This window comes from Agelaius tricolor, unplaced genomic scaffold (genome assembly GCF_023055355.1).
Source record: "Agelaius tricolor isolate 1412-34295 unplaced genomic scaffold, bAgeTri1.0.p SCAF_7, whole genome shotgun sequence".
In the NCBI taxonomy this organism is placed as follows: Eukaryota; Metazoa; Chordata; class Aves; order Passeriformes; family Icteridae; genus Agelaius; species Agelaius tricolor.
In genome coordinates, this window is record NW_027269267.1 from 7,648,473 (window position 1) to 7,672,619 (window position 24,147).

At 38.3% G+C, this 24,147-nt stretch overlaps 1 protein-coding gene across 7 annotated transcripts in view; it reads left to right on the plus strand.

Moving 5' to 3' along the window:
- Positions 1-24,147, plus strand: part of CASK (calcium/calmodulin dependent serine protein kinase) — a 189,106-nt gene that overhangs the window by 59,865 nt on the left and 105,094 nt on the right. For all 7 annotated transcript variants that reach the window (XM_071430281.1, XM_071430280.1, XM_071430284.1 and 4 more), the window contains exon 3: positions 20,123-20,228. In XM_071430281.1, the coding sequence (XP_071286382.1) occupies positions 20,123-20,228 (106 nt within the window). The remainder of the gene's footprint in view (positions 1-20,122; positions 20,229-24,147) is intronic.

Below are 24,147 nucleotides of genomic sequence, written 5' to 3' on the forward strand. Positions count from 1 at the left end.
TGGACATAATCCTGGGCCATGGGGTCTTGGTGGCCCTGCTTGAGCAGAGGGCTTGGACCAGATCACCTCCATGAGGTCCCTTCAGCCCTTCTGGGATTCCAGTCCATAGCTTTGATGGCTTGGTGGCTCTCCTGTGAGCACTGGCAGCAGCTGAGCAGGGCAGTGTTTGGGCTCTCCCCTGCCCTGCCTGCCACTGTTTCTCTGTGCTCCTTTGTGGGTCTGCAGATGAGGTTTTATCACATAACCTAATGATTTTCTTCTCTAAAAACCTGGTTTAATTACAGCATCCTTCATTGTTTGAGACAGAATTTGAGTAAAGCAAAGGTATTTGAAAAAGAAATGTAGGTTGGAGGGATAAGGAAAGATATTCCTGCTCCAGCTATCCTAGAGCAGTAAACAATGCTTGGAGCTTTTACCAGTACAATAAGCCAAATGACAAAGGTGTGTTTCTTCACCCTCTTTGCAAATCAAAGTCTTAATAAAATTTATTTTTAAAATCTGGAAGTACACTTTTTTAGAGATTTATTTTATAAATATTCTCAAGACTTCATTCTTAAATATTGTTGTCTTTAATTTCTGCAGAATTCATGAGGTATGTCCAACTCAGGTTTTGAAAAATTAAAATGCTTTTCAAAACATTTCTGTCTCTGTACACACTTTGTACTTGTCTAACAAATCCTGATTCTTGCCAATAGTCCAGAAACAGGCTCTAGCTGTGCTTGCTGGAATTCAGGCTGGTTACAAACACAGGGGAGGAGGATAATAAGCATCAGCTGTATTTTCAAATATTTTCTGTTTGGATGTGCTAGCGTGTATTTTGTTCTGGTTTGTGCAATCAACAAAATTCAAAATTCATTGCAGCTGAGCTGCAGTTTCTGTTAATTCATTGATCCAAAGAGAACCTTTTTTGACTCTTAAATGCTGGGGTTTGTTGTTTTGTGAATCTAAAAATACATGTCACTGTGGTATGATAAAGAATGATCCTTGTGCAATAGCTCTGTTAGAATGACAAACCTGTGTGCTGCCATAGCAGTAGGACGTGGGTGAAACCCCTGTCTTTTGGTTGTGTGGGTTTCAGTTGGGACAGTTTCAATCCTTTGCAAGGCTTGTCTAAAATATTTATTTTATTTATTTCTTTTATAAAAGCAAGATTGATGGTTTCTGATGCACAGATTCCTATTCTTTTGTAGTATCCAGAGTTTTCTGCTAAGTTTGGTAGGTATGTCACAATCTTGGGCAATTTTCCCATCAGTCAGCTACAAACATTCCTCTTAGAGCTTTTCTGCACTTACTGGTGTTTTAATGAGATTTGAGATGAACATGTTTTTGAGCTATAGGCAATGGAAATTTGCAAAAGTAAAGATGTGTTAGCAAATCTTAATGGACCCCCTAAATAATCAGTTGGGAGTGAGAATTATAGAGTTTAAAATAGGGGGCATATTTTTCATCTGCAGTGTATATATGTCTGTCTATTTAAAGTAAAGTGAACACACATAGCATAATCCTCCTATGATCCAACTGCTCTTCCAGCTGAAAAATTAAGCATGGAAAATATGGTGAAGCTGAAGACCAGTGACAAAGTGCCACAATTGTACTGCAGTTGTAGAAACTGCACACGGATTTCCATGGAAATTTTCATTCTAACATCTGCATCAGCAAATACTTATGAGTAATACATGAAATATGTAGAAGCTGAGAGCTCTCCATAGTATGTCATTATGTAGGAGAGTGTTTAGTCCAGTTATACACAGTGCCAAGCAATGGCTCTTTCCCAGGGTAAGAGTTGCTTCAAAAGGGGAAAAAAGAATATATTTGTAATCTTTTTAAGTAAAAAAAAAATCTTTGAGAAACAACAAATATTAAGAGGAACAATTAGGTCTACTTGATATGAAGTCAAATGGAAATACTTGTGTTTGGAAACTATCTTGTAAAAGTATGTCTTGGCTATCATACACAGTAGAATACTGAAGCTTTTTAGCTGCTCAGTCAAGAGAAGCATGAAAATTTAAATAAGTCTAAGACCTGAAAGTCCTGAGGAGATCTGTGAACTTGTTTCTTCAAGACTTTGTACATTTTATCTGATGTTCAAGTTCTACCATCCCTACCATCAGTTTTCTTCCAGTATATTCCTTGTTTTAATGGAGTGAAAGAAGTTAGGTACAAGCAATAAATTATTGTCTATACAGTTATATTTTAGGTAAAAATCCACTTAATAAAACCTTGAATGAACATATTTTATATTAATTAAATTTTATCTTTAATACTGCATTGAATTTTTATCTGGTTCTGTGTTTTAAAACCACTCCATGTATAAGCAGTAACTTTGGGATAGAGACCTGTGTGTTACAGCTCTGTGTGTTACTGAGCCCTTTCTGGCATGGCATTTTCCAGCTATAAGCCATTTATTTTAATGATGACATTTACCAGGGACAGGCTACTCACACTGAATATATTGTATGTATTTAATTTCCTAATATGAATCCAACCAACAAATACACACAGTGACAGTGAGTAAATTGGCAGTGTAAGTAAAATCACTGTGATCTATGGTTGGTTTACTTAAAATCTATGACAGAGATTTTCATGGGATGTTGTTTTTTTTTTAAGATCACTTCATATGAATAAGATTTATGGTGTGTTTCTTGGTTGGGGAAGGGGGTTTGTTCTGTGTATTTCTTTTGCCTACAATATTCAGTGGTCAGGGTTTTTTTCTGTTTTTTGAAATTGCTGTGGAAGGAAAAGCCCAATTGCAAAAGAGGCTGGTGCTAAAAAGTAATGTTTTGTTGTTTCAGGGTATCTTAGTGTTTGTTAAGGCAGTTAAACGAGAACTTAATTTTAATACTTAGAATAAATCTGTAAAGTAATTTTTTAGTTATTTTAAGTTCCACTGAAAGCTCCTAGCACAGTCAGCAGTCTAAACCCCAAGCTTCTTGATTTCCTTTAGAAGACTAAATAAAATTAAATTTTTAAAATACAGTTTTATCTACTGTGACAGAACCAGTTACTGCAGATTTCTTAATGTCTGTCACTTTTTACATTACCTGTGATATAGTGACAATTTACAGTTGCAGGTCTTACTAAAAATATTGCCTTAGTTTATAGCATTATGAGTCGTGAAAATGACTTATGAAGTACTACTTTGCCTGAGCAAAGTAGTTTTTTTTTTCCTTTGCCAAATCAAATTAGGATTTGAATCCAAGCTGCTGCCACAAAAATGTTTGTTACAATAGGTATATGTTACACATCTCTTTTCAGGTCTGTACAGGTTATCATTGCTGTATCCTTTTGTGTCCTCATCGTTCTCTTTGAAAAGCTGTTCCAAGCTGGAGCCTGTGTTTCCAGCGAGGGCTGGACAAGTGGGGCTGACAGGTTTGCAGAGAAGCTTTTCATCTCTGATGCTGTAGTTCTACAGGAGCCAATCTTGTGCTGCAGGCTGATAGGGCACCCACCATCTCCACCTCTGAATAGCTTATCTGATAGAGGGGAAAACCAGCAAAGGAGCTAGGCTTCCCTGGAAATGTAGGATGGGAACATCTATTAGATGTCACTGTCTGTGCAGTGCGTGGGTGAGTATCAGTGCTTTGCATCTTCCCCCTCAGCAGGACTGAACAGGAGAAGGTAAAGCTCTGCTTCTTCATTCCACCTTCCTTACTCCGCAGTCCTGTGGCTTCATTTGGGTTTGCTTTGGTACTTTTTTTACCTTTGGGCTGATTTATTTTAATTCAAGTTGGGAGAAAAAGTGAAGAGAGGACTTGTACCCTAAGTCTCCTAGTCTTTACTGTCTTGTTGATTGTCTTGCTTCCTTTTTTAAATGAACCTTATTTAGAAACCTGTTGGGGTTGAAGAGGAATTATCCTGTTAAGGGGGAAAGCACAAGCAAACATAGTTTGAGTTTGTTCAGTTGAGACTCTTGATATTATCTTTAGGGGAAGATAATTCTGTGTGCTCTGTGTTATTCTGGAGTCTGAGAAATCGGTGTGAGATCGTCAGAAAACAGAAGAGATTTTCACCGCTTGCAAGGGCTACCAGTGACTTTGTCTAGGACAGAAATGTAGTCTGGGTTTTTGGAGTAGGAACTGTAGGAGCATGTATTGTAGATAGCCATGGTTGATACCTCAGTTCTTTCCTAAATAGCTCATAGGCATTGTTCTGGGTTTGTTTTTTTTTGCCTTAAGCTACAAGCACCCTAGCTGGAGAAAGTGTATGCACAAGGTAACACAATGAAGGGAGAGGAGAAAGCCTCAAATCTTATCAGAACTGCAATAAATAGTAGCTTATCTGTGTTCCTGTCTGCTTGGTAGGACTGGTCAGCAAATAAATACCAATTAAAGACTTGAAAATATGCACCTCGTTCTAGAAGTGGTCTGGGCTACCAGGCTTTTTGCCACCAATTTCCTTGTTTTGGCCATGTCCTGTTCAGTTGGTGTGAGCTATCTGTGTGATTAACTCCTCTTACTCTGGATTACTGAAGGTCATTCAGCTCCTTTAGTGTCATCATCCTCACTTTCCCCTATCACTTACCCAAATGAAGAGTTAACTAATTTGGAGGGAATTCCAATCAATTTAATTAATTGTCAGTTAACAAACTTTTAATTACTGATTCTGGTATTGAAGCAAACACATTCAAGCTTAGGCAAAACATCCCTCCCCTTCCTTGGTGTCCATCCCAGCAGCTACACGTTGGCTTTTTCACTCCCATGTGAAGACTTGGTCATTTGCTGATGCAGGGCACTGCTTTGTTCATTGCTTGTCCTTCTGTGTTTAGAACACAATCAAATCTTCTGCCTTGGTCATGTTGTATTTAGTAACTACTGAGGAATCATGGGCTGTACAGTAACAGTCAAAGCTATTTACAGCTTCAGGGCAGGTTAATCTGTGTTGCAAATGCTGGTCTGAGGACTGAGGACATTATATTATAATAATATAATTATTTTTATAAAAGCAATTTACATTTTGAAGTCTTTTTCTGTCTTCCATGTAGCGATAACTACTGCAAGAAAAATGGATTTCTTTAATGTTATAAACCCAGATAGGGAGAGAAGGTCTCTTTATAAAATTGTGTCTCTTCTGTGTCAGCATTTAGACATGTTATGTTGTAGAACAGAGCTTTAGAGCTGGTCCTGCTGTGGTGACAGTTTGTTTGCTGATAGGAAGGCAGGTTCACATCCTGAGTCAAATCTGTATTCTCATGTGCCACTGCAGTAATTTGATTCCCCCTTGCTCTCAGCACTACACTGCACTATCATCTTTGCCTCTTGCAAACTGATGGCTGGATTTGCACAAGGGAAGTAGCTCCTCTGAAGAATGTTGTACTAGGTGAGAGGATTCTGCAGTCCTTTGTTTTGCTGAATTTGCAATTACTCTTATGAATAACAAGCCTTGGACCTTCAGTACCTGTACATGCTTTGTTGCCTCAGTTTGAATCTGTATTTGTGATTGTCCTGGTTTGTCTCCTGGCCCAAAACAGGAATCAATTACAATTGGTCTGGTTCTGAGGTTGCTTTTAATGAGTAGGAGCTGATAAATGTGGGAACACTGAGATAAGGCCAATTTCAGGATTTGTTTCATATGTCTTTGAAGATTCTGCCCTCCTTTATCAGTTGGTACAAAGCTTCTGAATTTTGCATCCCCCCACTCTTGCTGCACTTATGTTTTGTGGGTACTGGGTGCATAGTTGTTCACAGCTTTGTTTTGCCCTTCTTGTAATTAATGAGAAGGTAAGAGTTCCTTACCTCACCAAGTGAACAGATCCTGGCTTTGTATCCCTACAGACTGAACTTTCCACTGCAGCTGTCTGAGACTGGGAGAGCTTAAGGATTCTTGTTCCTGCCATAGTTGGATGGAGCCTGTCTGGCAGCAGACAGTCTTGCTGTGTTAGTAGCAAGTTAATGGATGTCACTTTGACATTTTCCTCTTTTCATAGAGGAAGAGTTGAACCAACTGAACAAGGGCCCAATTCCTGATGAGATTTAGAGACTGTTCTGGACTACAGTGATGTAAACTAATTTTCTTTGCAATGTGGTATGTGTTGTTACTTGTGTGTGTAAATGGAGATCTTGGTAGCTGAAGCACTCTGGGAGGGACAGAGGAGCAGTTTTGTTTGTGTTCCTAAATTACTGAGGAGTAAATTGTCATTTTCATCTGGTCTGGAGGCTTTTGCACAAAGTCTGACGCAGAAAAGTGTTCTGAGATCTGGTAGCTGGCTTTGGTGGGTTTCTCTCCACCTGACTGTTTCCAAGAAGGACTGTGTGTTTCAGGGATCAGGACTCAGGAGAACTTGTTCAAACAAGCCAGCTCTGTTCTGGGCCTTGCCTGAGCCTCCTGTCTGGGCAGGGCTCTGGTGGGTCCTGTTGCAACTCCACGGCTCCTTAGATCTTGAAAGATGGTAGAAAGTCAATGGTTTTTACCCTTTTATCTGATGCTATCCTGATGAGTTATTTCAATGTCTAAGTCCATTCTCCATCAGATTTTACCCATTCAAAGAGTGATCAAACTTCAACTCAAAGATCAATTATTGCTGAATGTTTTGTAACTTGTAGTATCAAGTGAGTACAGTGAACATGTGTTATAGTAGTGAGGAATATCTGTATACTAGAAAAAGAAGAAAAATATTTAACATTCAAATTTTAAAAATTCAAGATTTTGTAAATTTTCTTACAAGGTTGGGAGTTCTTTGTGCTTGCTAATTTTACTATGTGTAAATAATAGATTTGTATCTCAAAATCCTTTTCCAAGCTGAAGATGATGAATCAGATTTCATGACTACCAACAGGCTGCTGGATTTGTCTAATATTTATCATGTGAACCTTAGCAGTATTTTAAAGTTAAATTTGCAGTTACAAAACAACAAAACAAAGAAAATACTCTATAGAAGAAATGGTTGCTACATTTGTGCAGCATTTACATTTTTACTTCCATTTTTACTTTCATTAACATCCATTGTAGCTGTCCTCAAAGTTTTATTTGGTACATGTATTTTTGCAAAAACTCTTAAAAATGGATTATGATAGATGTGTTGTTTGCTTTGATTCCAGTATTTATTGCTGACAGCACACAGCACTTCTGTGTCTATGACTGTTCTTAAGTTGGCACAAGTATCACTTGAATAATATTGCTTGTGGTAACAAAAGGCTTAAATGGATTCCAGTTTCGTGATTTTCTGTGGCATTTGGGAAACAAAAAGGAGTGGAAAGCCAGTTTAATAAATTTTCAAGATTGCAGAAAAGTTCAAGGCTTTAGGCTCAGGTTCAATGCTCAAGGTTCAAAGCTGTAAAAAATGTGTTGAGCTTTAATTATTCTTTATTCAGCTTAAGAATGTTATAATGCAGTTAGGCTGTTTTTAAATCCTGCTTACCTAGGAATTATGAATAGGCTAGCCAAACTGCCTGTAATATGTAGAATATAAACATATATATACATGTACACTCACATATATATAGAGTATTAATTTCTTTGTGCTCTGAGGCCATTTTATTTCCTTAATTAGTTGTTCATGACTGAAGATTTATGGAGCAGGATGATTTAAGCAGTCAAGTCTTAATTCTCCATGTAAATGAAAACTGAAGTGTACTGTAGCTCATAAGAAAAAAATAGATACAATAATACAGCTATTGTTAGAAAGCATTTGGATGTGCAAAACATGTACAGTGTGTTTTTATTATCTCTTAAGGTTTGTGAGCTCTACCATAGCACCAGTCCAGAACTGACCCTTTGGAGAGTGGCAGCCCCATTTTCCTGGCACTGCCATTTCAGGGGGTGTTCATTGGCATTTCCAGAGCTTGTGTTTAGCTGGACTAATATATCCTCAAGAATCAGGGTTCCTGTGACTTTGAGGTGACCCTAGGTGGTGCTAACTCAAGTCCATCATGGTTTATTAATCCAGGTATTGACTGGCAGAGACTCTTCTGTATCATCGTGCCCTGAAGCAGCAGAACTGCTGTGCATATACTGCATTTAAGCTCATAAATTCTGCTAGGACCTGAGCTGACTTTTAATTCTGTTGCAGATGCATGTACAACCTGCATAAGCAGCTCATGGGTTTGCAAATTTGAGTTTTTATGTCAAAGTAGCAGGTGCATAATTCATCTCCTTTCTGAGTGGAGTGTTCTGCCCCTCCCTGCCTTGGTTTCTTGTTTTCCTGCTGCAGCGTTCTGGAGAATGAGAACAGGTTGTGCAGCCTGAGACACACTGGACAGGTTGCTTCACCAAAAGAGATTTGTGAGGAGAGGGAGGTCAGGCTCTGTTTGCTTCTTCCTTCAAGAAAGGGTGGGGAGAACACTTTGTGCAACTCCCTGTGCTTCAGATTATTCTCAGAATCCGGACAAGGCTGCGTTCAGCCTAAGAGTTGTGCCTTGTCATGTTAAGAAATAGTTTTAATTTTTGTTGTGCAGACAGGAAAGGTGCTCTAAAAAGTCTGTGAAATGGGTCAGGGCCCTCCTTAACTCAGATTATTGATGTGTCACGTTTTACATTTCCATGTACCCTATCATGTCAGTGATATTCTTTATCCTTGTCAGGCATTTAACTTGTGAGGAAAGGAAATGTGGGTTTATTTTAACAAAAGAACTCTGCTAACAGTTTCTTACAGTGCTCTTATAAAGCTATTTTGCATAGAGGATACAGATTATTATCAGTTATTTTACTTCTGTGGACTTCTAAAGTATAGTTGTGGATATATGTTTTGATAATTTCATATATATACAAGCTTAGTTGCTCTTGCACTTTAGAGCAAGAAAAATGGGCAGAATTTATAAAGGTTTGTTCTTATTCTGTGATGGATCATCATTTCAAATTTGGACACTTGTGAAAGAAATTTGAACAGATTTGAATCAAACCTTTTAGCACCTGGGAAAGGCTCATGCAATTTGAAAGGGTTTATATGCAAGTACTTAAACAATCTTTGCTCTGTCTAGCAGGAGGAGCTGTCCATTATTCCCAGCTGGTTACTACAAAGCTTTATATGTCCATGTCAGTCCCTCAAAATACCCTGTGACAGTAAAGGAAATTGTGTATTACAATGTGATTTTTGCTGTTGGCATCACATGAAAGTTCAGAGGCAGTGGGAAACTCTCTCAGAAGTCAGGTAAAAAGCCATGCAGGTGCACTGTTTGCAAGTCCCATCTCCTACTTCGATACAATTTCCAAGTTCACAGATTTTTTAGCTAATCGAACTAACTAGTTGAGTTCTAACTCAACTTTTGCTAAGTATGAATTTTAGGTGGTTCTTTGCTTATCACCAGATAATAAAGAAGGGAAATGAAATATTATTTCCTTAATGCTTTGCTGAGATTAAAGAAGAAAAACTCTTCCTGTCTGTATTGGTGAAGAGAAATTTTGTCCTTTAAATAACATGAGAAGTGTGTGGTTGTTATGAAAGAAAATATTTCTTTGATGACCTGTAATTGTGCTGGGACTCAGTTAATAGGCAAAATTGTTACTGGATTGGTTCTTTATGGGGGTATGTTAGCTCTGTAAGCTTAACCTGTTTTAGAAAGGAAAGCATAAGTGACAGTCTGTAAAGATTTGTGGTATTTTCAGCCTCTTGTAAAATCAGAGACAAGTCAGGCAAGTTAAAACCTTATTCCTTGAGCTGTGACCTCAATGTTGCTAGAAACAGGCTTGAGCTCAGTTGCACTGCCTTCATCATTAACATCTGATTTCTGTGGAGTGAAAGGAGGAGAATGTGTTTTAAAAGCATTGGTTTCAGAGGCTTGGAGGAGTATTGCAAGTGCACAAGCAGAAAAGGGGCAATGTGCTTCTTAAAAGCATTACAAACTTGGTATGCAGAAGTACTTTATGGATATTTGGTAAGTAGCAGCAAGTATAATTAAAACTTTGTTGGTTTGTTGGTATGGAATCCTGAAAGTGCTGCTAAAAAGTTCATTCTGTAGTGAATTTTTAAAATGACTGAACTAAGACATGCACACCAGTTTCACAAAACTTGCTTTATAACATGTCAGTTAACAAAGAAAACAACAACAAAAATTTATTTTGGCTTTTGGTAATAATTGCAAAGAGAAGCATGTGCAGAAGTGGAACAAACCAAAATTAAATTTTCTTATATCCTGGATTATTGCTGCCTGAGAAGAATTTTCTGCTTCCTGACATTGTTCTGTCACTGAACCAGAAAACAAGTTTTGCTATGGTAGTTGTTCTCCAGCATTCAGACATCATTCCACTACACAATTTCCAAGTAGAACAGAATTGGCATCATTCTTACATTTGCTAGGTGGTTGTCTATTACTCAGGGTGCACTGTAGGTGCTGTTTGTGCTGAGTTCCTTGTGCTGTGCAGGGACTTTGAGAATTCAGCTGTCCCTCACAGTAGCATTTACTGCAACTTGTACTATTTTATCTGAGAAAAACTAAATTAACCTAAGCTGTTTGCCCATTAAAACACTGTCAGTCACTGAGCTCTGTGGCACAGTGGAGTTGGAGTAAATTGTAGATGCTGCTGCTGCTTGGTTTGTCTAGACTTGGGTAAAGGAGATGATTTCCTTTCTGGCATTAGTGTGCAACTGGCTTTGTTTTGTATTGGCTGTGCAGAGCCCAGCAGTTCAAGACCAAAGAGACTTTGATCACAGCAAACAAGTACCTTTGTCTGCATGAGAGGCATCTTAGGCAGTCAGTTCCCTTTGTGGGTGCCTTTGGGCTGTTCTGACTGTTGGTGTTCAGCAGCAGAAGCAGTGTGATGGATTATTTAACCCTTCCTTGAGTAGGAGTTACAGACAGTTTGTCTAGACTAGCTGAATGTCTTATGAAGAGATTTCCTTTGTATCTTTAAAATACCAGAGGTTTTCTTGTAAAACTGAGATTCTCTCTTAATAGCAAAAAGTAAATTTGCCTGTCATTACATTTAAGTAAAGGCTAAGTCACAGAAGAAAAGACATTTCAAACAAAGAAAAGCCAAAAACCTTCAAATATTAGAATGATCAGCAGAGAAATCACTTAATTTTTCAGGATCAGCTAACATCCTCTTCTTGATAATGTTCCATTGCCTCTGAGGGCACTTACTTGATTTAATGTCATTACATTTTAGTACATGAGTACTAAAAACTCACTTAAAGGACTGCAATGTCTATAACCTTTAGTTAACCTGATCAGCCTAAGTGAATTCTGGCCAGAAGATATCAACATTTGGCACAAAAACGTTGTGCCAATCTAAGCATAACATTGGTAATAATGCTTTTAGCACATTCTGAGATAATGCATTGCCTGTGCTGCCATGGCCAAAGGCTGGAGAGAAACCCTGAACACACACATACACACACCTGCAGCAAAAAGAACCCTCTAGAAATGAACAAATGTACAAAAAGATGCAACAAAGAACTCCGCTCTAGATGATTAACCTTTGAAAAAGGAGAAATTCCAGTGATTTAAAATGAACTACTTGCAGGTTTTAGCTCTCTAAAGCTTTTTGCTAGACTTTATAGCAATAAACACAGACTGTGTTATAGTTTGTGGATTAAATGAAGAATTTCTGGTTTGTGAGAGCAAACTAAACATATTCTAGTTGTGTTATACACCTCCTCATTGTGTGTAGTGTAGTGGGATAATGGTGTGTGGCCTCTCTGGTTGGAAGCAGAGCAGAGACTGGTCTTGCACAGAATCTGGATGAAAAGGCACTTAGCACTGGATGTACCTTAAATATTTTTGACTGGCATCTTTTCTCTGCTCTTAGGCCTGAGCTGTACTTGTCATTAGGCAGATCAAGGGTTCAGAGCTGGCCAAACACAAAGCTCTTTGCAGCTGAATCCGTGCAGGCTCTGTGTGTGTTCAGCTGCTGACTGCACATGGATCGAAGCTGGAGCTGTGTTGCCACCTAGTGAGAAATCTGCAGGGGCACGGGTCCACGTGGAGCTGCACAAACTGGACACTACAGAGGAGGAAAAGAAACATCACCTGACCTAAAGTTCATGTCTCAGTTTAATTTGAGGTGTAGTTAAGCATATGAAAACCTAAAACTAAGGCAAGTTAGCAATTCCTGATAATATTGTGAAAGCTGGTTTTGTGGCTTCTTTACTCATTAGGAGAAGGACAGCAATGTACAAACTGTTGAGATTTGACATATTGTCAGATGTGTTTTGCTCCTGTAATCTGGCCATTTGTTTCTATTGCCAGGCTATCAATGCTGTTGTGCTCAGAGGTGTTTGTGCAGGCTCCCAAGACCAGCCAGAACCAGTCTGGTGGAAAAACAGCTCAGCCAGGGCTCCACCAAGGGCAGAGGGAAAAGGATTGTTTGCATTGAGGTGGGAAAAGGATTGTTTGCAGTTGAGGTGGATCGTTCCTTGATTGTGTTAATAATGCAGTTGCACAAGCATTGCACCAGCCTGATGGGAAAGATGCTGCAGGAGGGGAGAAGGAGCTGACAAAAGAGGGAAATATTGCTGCATTTAATGGGGCTGCTACTTTAAAGTGTTAGTTTTCAGTAGAAGAAAGCACAGTCAGTGTAACTTTATGAAATTACAGCATTGCAATTGTTTCAGTAAAGTCCACTGTGACCACAGAGGTGAAAATTTTGCCAGTTTAGTGCTCCAGCCAGCATGTAGAATTATTTTATCAAATGCACACCTTATGGCAAATTATTTCTCTGTTTTATTTTTGTTTGTTTCTAAAAGAAATTTCACGGCATACTCTTGACAGATCTGCTGCTGCACTTCATTCTTTTAAGGAACTCATTGTATCATAAAGTGTTTAAAATTGTGGTTTGCAGTGTAAAAACCTGTGGTCTGTTGGGAAGGTGTTGGGTTTCAGGCTGTTACACAGTGCTGGGAAACAAGTGGAAACGTGGGATTTAATAAATGTGGATATCAGTAGTGAACCTGCTTTCATAACTTGATGGATCACAGCTTGAGAGTCAATGGCTATTTTCAATTTCCTTTCATTAATTATTGAAAACAGTGCAACATTAGAAGTGTTTCAGATTTTACAGCACAGGTTGTAAAATGTCTTCAGCAACAATTCCATTTCTATTTGGAAGGCCAGCCTCATGACAGAGAGAACCCTCCCTACTCCTTTTTAAATTAATTTATGGAGTTTGTAACCCTGCTTCTGATTGTTATATTCTTTCTTGAGTTTGTGAAGCACTTCAGAAACTGCTGCTTTGCTGTAGAGAAAAGACAGATTATGCATATAATTAATTAAAAAACAATAATAATCCAGAAAGTGTTGCTTTCACATTTTTATGTTTCCTCTTTTCCCCCTACCTCTGAACCTAGTGTTGAGTATTAACCAAGAGGACATAGAATGTGGAAAGTCTTAGATGAGAGATATCTAATCTTTGTTCTTCCTTGAAAAATGTTAGATTTTTTTTCAATGTGGTGGGTGCTTTGTAAAAAGTTGCTAAGAATTACCATTTAATTGAATGAAATGGGTTTAGATCATCTGCAGTAGGCAGCTGTTAAATAGTCTTTTGGGTATTCTTAAAGGTTTTTATTAGTTCAAGTGGATTCATTTCCTAAAATACACCATATTATTTATGAAGCATTGCTTATTTGCATGTCAGTAAAAATGAGGAAGTGAATAAAAGGAAAGGGTTTTTTTCGCAGATACAATCATGGAAACCAACGTATGCTGTCTGTCAGATACTTGATTCTGGACAAGTCTGGTGGCTGTATCAGAAGTTGAGAGAAAAGTGGGATTTTTTTCACACCCAGTTAGTTTCATGTTCATCATAGCTAACAGAGTATAAATTGAGGAAGAAAAATTGCCTTTAAGTCTCCCAAGACCTCCAGCTCCAGCTAAAAAGCCATTTACGTGTTTATATTTGTGTCCAAACACTGAGAAAGTATAGAGTAGCAAGTGAAGGTTACTCAAAATTTAGCAAACATCTACAAATTCTAATTCCACTAACTGATTATTTCCATGGGTTTCTTCATGGAGGTCACAGAAAGGGAAATATTAACTGTAACTGCATTTTGTTGTTCTTGCTTCATGCCAGCATTTGTTTGCAAACACTACAGTAGCATTAAAACAAAAGATACTGATGGGAGATGGATTCTCTCACATTGCCACTGTGCTTGTTGATTCCCATGGTGTTTTTATCAAGGGCCACTCCAGCCCTTTCTTTTTTCTTTTCTCCATGCATTTGGTTCTTTTTGGTGCATGTTTTGAGCATGTTTGCTAAGGTACAGATGGATTATGCAATAAGGATTTGGTGACAGTGGAGAAACTTTCAGGGAAAGGTGTTACTTGTTCCATATTCCTTCTCTTTCTTTTAAGTCAAGTTCCATAATTGAGGTTGCTCATGAGCCATTTCCTGTGCTAAAACTGCAAAAACAGCGAGCCAGTGGAGACAAAAATAAATTTATATTTTCCTTAACTGAGTTAACACTGAAATGGTTTTGGTGTGTGGTGTGACAAGCTGCAGGCTGCTGGAACAGAGGGCAGGAATGTGTGTGGGATGAGGGGGGAAACAGCCAGCAGTTAAATCAGCTTGGCTACCCCAGAGCCTCAGCCACCCCAAGGTGTGTGGGAGGAGAGGCTGGAAAAGCTTTTAGTGCTTGTTGAGGCAAGGAGTCATTAACTGGTCGGATGTGTCTGTGTGATGAGGAATCACTCACGTGTCCCAGGAAGACAGGAAGTGCTGTTATAATTAAGGGAAAGGGGAATACTCTCTGGTGGAAGAAAAAAAAATACTTAAAAAGAACAAATCTTTGGGGCTGAAACATTGCTGTGGTTCTGCAGCACAGGAGGTTCACTGCCAGTGGCAATACAGGATGTTCCCACCTCCAGCTCCTCGTTCCTGTTGCGGTGTGTTGGCTGCACTGAGAGCTTTTATGACTTCCCTGATGTATTATTAGAATAATAGAGCCTAGAAGTAATTCTCAGAGAGCAGCAAAAATGGGCAAAGAGAGAGGACAGGGAAATTTTTTGAGTCAGTATTTCCCTGGAAGTGTCACCTCAGGTAGGGTGTGATTAGTTAAACTGGAATTTGGTGTTGTGCAGGATGTTCCACAGGGCTGTTACAGGATGATCAGAGGCAGAAGTGTGTGCTGTCTGCAGCAGAAAGGGAATTAGGTCTGGATTAAATGTAAGTGGCAAGTTTTTGATGACAGGAGGGTGCAGGGACAGCCTTTGTGGGAAGAGGCTCGGGCCTGTGGGTTCCCACACAGCCCCAGTGGGCCCAAGCTGAACCCATCAGCCTCGTGTGTGGTGCTTTGTGCAGATACATCTCAGGAGGGGTAGGGAACACTGGGACAAAGTGTAGGGAGTGTGGAACAAAAAGAGGGCACAGCAAGGGCAGGGAAGGAGGAGACTGACCATGGCAGAGCAGATGGAGAGCCCTTGCTGGGCTAGCAGAGAAGCCTGCAGTGAGAGCAAGGCCCTCACCCCTGCACCCCTCAGAGCTGCGGCTCGAGGGGCTGAAGGGAAGCAGTGGAGGTAAGCCCATGAAAGGAGGGAGGGAAATTTCTTGGTTTTGTGTTTATCTTCTTTTAATTGGCAAAAAAAAAAAGTTAATTTCATCAAGAGTGTTTGTTTATCAGCTATTTTCAGCTGATCTCCCTGTATTTATCTCAAACCATGAGGTTTTTTTGTTCTTGTATTTGTATTTTCTACCCCTGCCTAGCTGAGTGGGAGTTTAACATCTGGCAAAGGCTAATAATCCACAGGACAATTGTGTGTAGGGTGAAACAGCTGGGGCTGAGATCTCAGTGTCTCCCTTGTCCATGCTTCAGGTGGTGCATCAGGCACATTTCAAGACACACAGTTCAGTTTAGCTGTTTCTGGAAGAATTCCATTTGGGTGGTCAGGAGCTTCTCCATGATGCTCACCTAAGGATGGTTGGTGAGAATGACATAACCAAGTGAACCAAGCATATTGATTTCCCTTTAAAACTCAGTACTACCAAATCTATTTAAGTTATAAATAATCATATCTTGCTGTAAAAAAAAATATAGAAGCAGTTTAAGCAAGAAGCTTACTGTTGAAGATACTTCCTTTCAAAATACTGTCATGGCCAAGCTGTGGCTGGAAAAGTAGTCCTTTAAAGAACTGAACCTGGAAAATCAGAATGGTGTATGTATAAAAATGAATTGTGTATACATAAAAATAACATGTGTCTTCCATCTTGCTAAGAAACTTGGAGCTGTCTGTCCCAAAAAAAGATGAGGCTGCTGCAGTCTGTGCATGTTACTTTTAAAATAATGAAATGGTGCTATTATGTAGGCTGCTAGAGATCATCTAATTCTTCCATTAACATACTTTGAAAATGTGTTCAGTATATTTGAGGTGTTTTAAAACCTTGGGTATCAGATTTTGAAAGGAAATTAGGTGTTTGCCAGAATTCTCAGAGGTGTGTAGGATATTAGGTTGTTAATTCCCATGGGAATTTTAAGTGATACTCATGTTTTATGTTTTTTATCAAAGACTGATATATCTTTCTGTGCAATTATATAGAGCAGTTATCTTTTTTAGTGCTTCCAGCAATTCACTTTTAGTGTTGGTATCCACACATGAGGCTGCATTTTCTCTGTGTGCTGATTATGGTTGGGAATTCTCTTTTCCATCTTTGAACTTTTCTTCTTTGTTACTAAAGTCTGAACTTTCCTGCCCTTTAAACAACTTGAGTGCCTCCCTAAATAAGTAGCCAGGTCTAAAATGGAAAGTTTAACATGTCTCCAGTTGCTAAAAAAAACCTCAAAGTTTTGTAAACAGACTGAAATTCTGGAACATTTATTGGTAACAGTTGTGTAAAAGGATAGCTTGTAAATGCTTTTTAAATTGTGATGTAAAGTATGAGCCTGTGTGTTAAGTTAAATGGAGCACCAGGTTTTTGTCCCTCTTCCTGGTTGTGTGACAATACCTTTCATGCAGCTGGCAAAGAAACTTATAAAACTTGTGCTTTTAAAACTTGCAGTTCTATTTATTATCCCTGTTGTCAATTATGTTTAATTTTGAAAAAAGTGCTGGCGGGGAAGGATTAAAGAATGAACCAGAAAGTAATTTCTTCAGCCATATCAAGAACAAGAGAAAAATGAACAGATGAAGGTTCAGAAAGGATTCAAATGAAGTTAAATAGTCCAGTCACTAACAGATGACAGTTTGGTTTAGATTCCAAGACCTACAGGGTGTGTTCTTTCAGCTAAATGTTGTTTACTATGTAAATATGGGACACTGACCACTACTAAATGACACCTCTTGCTGCTTAAAGCCCACTTGCTCCATTGGCAGATTCTAGAGTTGTCTTGAATCTTTAGTAAGTGTCTGGAGTATGAAAGGTTAATTTGAATATGGGATGTGTGTCTGTGATCTTTATTACTACACAACATGGCTCAAATACTCAGCAGGAGGTAGCAAATAGTTCATACAATGTGGTATTCAGAATGATGCCTCAGATAATATTGTGGCTCACAAGACAATAATGGGATTTTTTTGGGATATCCTTAATCACCTGGTGCAAGTGAGCATCTGCTTGGGTTTGTGTTGGATTCAGAATGTGTCTGTGGGTACTTGGCACTTTATTTACCTCTTTGACTTGCAGAGGTAAAATTTAATTCAATCTAAAAAAGGCATTTGCTAAAGGATTGAGTAGATGCTGATGTCATTCTTTAAGTGCAAACAATAAAACATATTTGTCATCTCTGCCTTTTCTCCTCCTCCCCTTTCCTTTTTACTGGTCTTAAACATGACTTATTTTGGCCTTTGGGTCATGATCCAAATGTACTTCAAAATCCATCATCTCTTTCCTGCCCTGTGGCTTTGTTGAATCAGTGTGGCATGTGCTTGTCTGTCTCTTTATACCTCCTTTTCTTTTTCTTAATAGGCCTACTGTTGAACAAGTCCCTGCTGTGTTTAAAATAGGACTTTGTTCTGCTCTTAGCCCCAAGACCCCTTAGTCATAAAGAGCCTTGTTCTGTAACTTCTATTCATTTGTTTTCCTGTTTGGAGATTTTATTTTCCACTTTGTTTCTCCTTCCTCATGTGCTGGTGCTCAGTCTGAGCAATTGCTGCACTCATCCAATATTACACAGAGGAATGAGGGAAATGGCAGCATATACTTTCTTCCTTTCGGTTCTAATTCCTTTCCAATAAAGCCCACAAAATATTAATAAAGGGAGCAGCCAAAATAAACTATTTTGAGCACGATTTTTCCTGTAAATAAAGCAGAACTTTCCTGCAATTTCATGTTGAATATTTTCACTTGGCTTTCCATCTGAAATAGGGATCAGATCCATGGTGAAGTGTGGCAGCATTGAAGTTGTTACAAAGTGAGAGACAAAATCCAGGCAGCCTATTTTCTGAAGATCATAGTCATTCACAGAATCACAGTTTTTCATTCCCTTGCATTGCTCCTCAGAGTGCTCATCTCTGATCCTGTTTGGAAAGGATTGGATGTGTACTTCAGTGAACCTCTCTTTCTAGGAAAGGGATGGGAACCATTTAGTGTCAAATCATTGCCTAATGTGATGGAAGGGAAGGTTACAGTGTGGCTTTAGTAGTTATTGTGCATGAAGGTGGTGTAAGAACTGATACTGGGAGTATTCTCCATAGTGAAAGACACGCTGCTGTTTCCTTAGGTTGTAGAATTTCATCTAAATAAATAGATGGACGAATAAAGGCCAAATTTTACATTAATTTCTTTATCAAAATTTCTTCTGTATCACTGAATGATACTTCTGTTTGCTGTTCAGCTTGCAGCTCCTAAGGTGCCACTACATGGTGGTTTCTAAAGCATTGCTCTGTCATTTTGCTTTTAGATTGCATTTGCAAGGTTCTGAGGGAGGGGACACATAATGAAGGTGTCATATGAAAGTTCTTGGATCCGAACATTTTTCTTGGATTGAAATTCAGTCATTTCCAAACTATCAGCTTTTCATTTGAATTTATAGATGGCTGAAAGATCCAGAGTCTAGCATAAATCTGAGTTACCTGTTAAATGTCTCACATAAAGGAATCTTCATCTTGCTGCTTGCATTTTTCAATGTAATTGATTCATGTTAAGAATGTAGGAGGGCACATGTGAAAATAGTGCATTGTAAATTTCTTTCTAGTGTAGCCCAATTATATGGTGAATATTCTCAAACCAAGAAATGATATTTTTATTTCTCCATAAATGCATGTGTAGGTCATTCTTGAACAATAACCAACTGTAGGGAAAGAGGATAGAAAAGTAAAATGTCTGCTTCAGAATTCAGACTGATATTTTCCTCACTTATCAAATTATCATCAAAGCTATTCATTCAAGATTTTGCTATCCTTTCTAGAATACAAGTAGATAAGTTAAAAGAAAAATAGTTTAAGGATGATTAAATAACAAAAATACCAAATTGTTTCAACAAAGAAGAAAGAAAATTAATTCAGTGTGGTTTGGTTTTTTGCATTTCTTTTTGTGCAGAAGGATTGATCTGTGATCAGAAAAAGTAGGAGTTGTTTAAAACAAAATCTTGTAAGCTTTGAGAGATTTCAGGATGGTTTCTGCTCTTCTTTTAGCTGCAACTTTTCCTACCTTATTCACTCTTCTCTAGAGCAGAGATGCAAACTAATGTATGCTGATTAAAATTTATGGCAGTGCCATTTCATATAACGTGATTTTAAAATAAATACTATTGAAGAAGTAAACTGCAAGAAATTTAACTATAAGAAAAGCACTTCTTTACTTCTGAGGATGATCAGGTACTGGTGTAGGTTTTCTGGGCAGGTTGTAGAGTTTCCACACCTGGACGTGTTCAGAGCTCAGCTGGGTGTGGCCCTGCACAATCTGCTCCAGTTCACCTTGCTTTGAGCAGAGGATTGAGAGACCTCCACTTATTAATAATTCTGTAGTGTGGTGAAAGTCTTTCTTTTGCATTTGGAGGTAATTCTGCAGCGTTGTTAAATATTTAGGATGAAAATCTCAGTGTATTCAGGGATTACTGTACTCAGTAATTCAAGGAACTTGTGTAGAGTTCTTCAGTCTATGACCAAGTCTTATCTTCTATTAATATGTGAATTCAAGAATCTGTTACATTTTGAGAGTTATGTGGGTATTTGAATTAAGCATAATTAAGTATCATCTTGTCAGAGTTCTTTATAAAGATTATTGAATTTTTTAGAAATTTCAAATGTGTACATCTTTTCAAACATTGTGTTCTAAACAGCTTGAATGTATAGCTAACCTGCAACTACCTTCTTATCTTCCACAGATCTGAAGAGAGAAGCCAGTATTTGTCACATGCTGAAGCATCCTCACATTGTTGAACTGTTGGAGACATACAGCTCAGATGGAATGCTTTATATGGTCTTTGAGTTGTAAGTTTCTCTCCTTGATTCCACCTTTCCCTGTTGTCATTTGCTAAATAAAATCCTAAAAGTATGGCTGCTCATACCTGTAGGTTTTGTAGCTCAGAGGGCTTGAGTACTTGGAAAATATTTACTTCTGGCAAGTCAAGATTGTCCCAAATAAAAAAAACCAAGTATCTCACTGTCTAAGTGGTGAACATCAGGGCTTTCCAAAGACAGGCATGATCTTTTTTGATGGCTGAAGGGTAAAAGAATGAGTTGAAAATCTGTTGGTAGATATCATCTTTGGGTAACTGAGGGTATTTTGTTCCAGTTGTGAAATTTTATTTATTTCTTTCCACACTGTTACTTCTTTGGCACTGCTTTCCTATTATTAGATAAGAAAGTAAAGTTATTGGTGTTTTTAAGTGTTCTTGTAAATCAATATACCTGTTCACAATATATGAAAAGAGGCTTTTGGCTACAAGATTTGTTTTGAAAGCTTGAATGTAAAAGTTTAGTGGTAAGGAGAAAGAAAACATGACTTTTTAGCAATGGACAGGTATTTTTATTCAACATCAAGAAACAAAGAAGAGCGGCAGCCCTAAAATTACCACATTCTTTCTTTGAGAGCAAATTATTAGTTCTTCTTGAGATAGGTTTTATCTAAATGGGAAGGATACAAGCAGCCATGTTGAAATGGTCTTTTGTGCATGTTCTGGATTTGATCTTCTTTCTCTCTGCCTACCAGCTCTTCCTTTTATGCTCCCCCTATATTCATTCCTAGTCAGTCTGGGCATATCTAACTGTACCTCCTAAATTTCTCTGATCTTCCTCCATTGTGTTTCCTGGTGGATTTGAGCTGCTGATGTTGGAGTAACCACATCACACAGGTTTGTGTGGTAAAACTGGCTTACCCACTAGAGCCAAGAATTTGATTTGAGATGTCCACATAAAAAATAATTCTCACACGTTTTACCACTGAGGTAGTAGAAAATCCACAATAAAAACATTAGTTAAAGCAGAAAATTGTTGTTTGCAAGTCTTCTGCATTTTTAAATGAGTTTATAAACCTACAGTTTTGTGAAATAATTGTTATATGCTTTCCTCTCTGTACATTTTGATTCAATACTGACTTGCATTTTATTTTGAAAATCCCAAAGCATTGACCGAGACACTTTAATTACCCTATTATGAAATAATTATGTACACCTTGGGTAGTCACACTCAGATAATTAACAAGATTCTGAAATGAAAAAAAAGGGGTTGCTTCTATTTTTAACATGCTGATAGTTCAGAAGTATGAGACAAAAGTAGTAATTATTTTTTAATGATGATCCTATTATAATTTATGTTTGTACACATAAAAAGCAAGTCTGAACAATTAAAATTACTACGCAAACACTGCACCTGACTTCAGGCCACACAAAAGAAGGAATTACAAAGCTAAATTATTTGAGGGATGATGATTGTTTATTATATGTATGTCCTTGTTTCCTTTGTACACAAAAATCATCAGTCTTTTGTGGCAGTGATAGAAAATGAGGCAGGAGGAGCACCTGTGCTTGAGATGTGGGAGGGAATGGAAGGGCTGTGGCAGGATGTGTTGTTGTGCTGGGGGGATGCTTTGGCAAAGGGATTCACAGCAGATTGGTGTTTGTGTGGAGTGAGACTGCATGGTCTGAGTCTGAGCTGTTCAGGGCACACTCTGTAGCTGTGACCAGAAAAACAAACTTGGAGTTAGCACAAAAGCATCTCTGTACATGTAGGTAATTCATTTTCCTCCATACTGCTTTCTGTTCATTATGCTGTTACTGTAACCAGCTCAACTGATTCGCAGCAAATCTCTGTCTACAGTAATAAAATATATTTCATTAGGGTCTAGTTACTCTGAAGGGACTGAAAAGGGGAAGATAACACAGATCTGCAGAGGAGACATAAACCCATCTGTGATGAGTGATTTGTGGGCTGGCAGGTGCTTTGCATGGAAACTAAGGCAGGCCCAGCACATAAAATGTGTGGAATAACCAGATCTAAACCTTGGTGCCATCACTTGCACATAAATGATACATTGCTGTTCATAGGCTGTGAGCTGCATGGGGCAGCTGCTAGAACCCTGAATACCTTGCCAAACCTATTGATACAGGAAAAGTTCAAGTGAAATAAGCAAATGTAGCATGTACCTGGGAACAACTGATTGAACCACTCAGGAAAATGTATAATTTGTGCCCAATTTTGAAAGCTTTTGTGAAAAGAAATGTTTTAAAAATCAAACCGCGATTCATAGAAGCACTGATGAAGATGCACAGTAGCAATGAGGTTTAACACCAAAAAATGAGCTCTATTTTGAACCCCTTATTCATACACAAGCTCAAGCACTCTTTAGAATGGCCTGTATCTCAGATTACCAGCAGGCTGCATGGTGCTGCTGTAATAAATTGCAGTGAAGCAGGTGGCCATAATTGATGAAGTGCATGTGTGGAGTAAGAAGCAGACCCTATCTCAGAAGGCCTTATTGCTAAGCTGAAAATATTATTTTAAAAGTATTTAGGTGTTACTGCATAACAAATGAAGAGAGGATGTACCTGTGCAAAATGATTTCCCTCACACACATCCCAGCTGCCCCCTAGAGAGGCTCTGTACTCTGAAGGAAATGATCCCTTGGAGGCTCTGGAGACACCTTACATCTGGGAAAGGCCAATTCACTCTCAATAATAAGGTTGCAATTTTCTTTCCCGTTTTTGATGTCATTTGCTGGCAGCTGTATAGAATCATGAGGTCATTTCGGTTGGAAAAGACCTCGTAAGATGATCAAGTCCAACCATTAACCCAGCAGTGCCAAGTCCACCACTAAACCAGGTCCCTAAACTCCCCATCCATGCATTTTTTAAAGAACCCAGGGGATGGTGACTGCACCATTAACCTGGGCATCCTGTTCTCATGCTTGACAACCCTCTCAGTAAAGAAATTTTTACTGCTATCCAATGTAAACCTCCCTGAGCACAAATCAAGGCCATTTTGCCTTTTCTGATTGCTTTTGTTACTGTGAGAACAAACTGAGCCTGATGTAGCTACAACCTCTTTCAGGCATTTGTAGAGACTGATGAGGTCCCCCATCAGCCTCCTGGTTTAATTTAGAATACTGCTTTCTCTGTGGTATACAAGTGTCACTTAATATTCTGTTGCTTATTACATTTTTTCCTAATGATCATTGATTTTTATCAGTGAGAGTACTTTGAGAAGGGTCAGAGCTACTTGCAATATTTCTAAAAGAAAGCAAGTGTTCATTTTGAAGGGTCTGAAAACTAGATTTTAGATTTATGAGTACATTATTTGCAGTTTATCCTTAGTATATATGGACTGAGAGTACTTCCATGCTGAAGAGCTCAGATACAGGAGCAGTGAGTGCTTTCCAAAATACCTTGATATTTGGTAATTTGCAGAGTATTGTCTCATCACTATACATAGGTGGATTTGTTTTTCTTAGTGTATTCTAAGAGAGATTTATATCTTGGGACATTAGAAGAATTGATGTGTTAAGATTTAGCAGTTAGGATGTATATATAAATATAGTTGTATACCTTATTGCTTTGCCATTTAATGTAGCTAACGTGAAAATGCTTCAGGTTTAAAATCTCAAATTCATAAAAGCAATATTGAACAGGGTTGCAGTTGGCTTATTTGAGGTAAGTGAAGATGGCAAATATATAAAAACTGGCCAGATGAGGGGGAAAATGCCATTGAGCACAAGTCTTGAACATACGTGGTACAAAACTCAGTAAACTCAGACTAGTATGTCAACTCTGAATTTTTTTCTCTTATTTTCATTATGTAATAATTCAGTTCCCTAAATGAAGCAGGGCTTCTAAAGCTTTCTCATTCTTCATCTAGAAATTAAATTGTAAGCCACATCCTATTAGGTCTGCAAAATTCAAAGCTATCATACCCC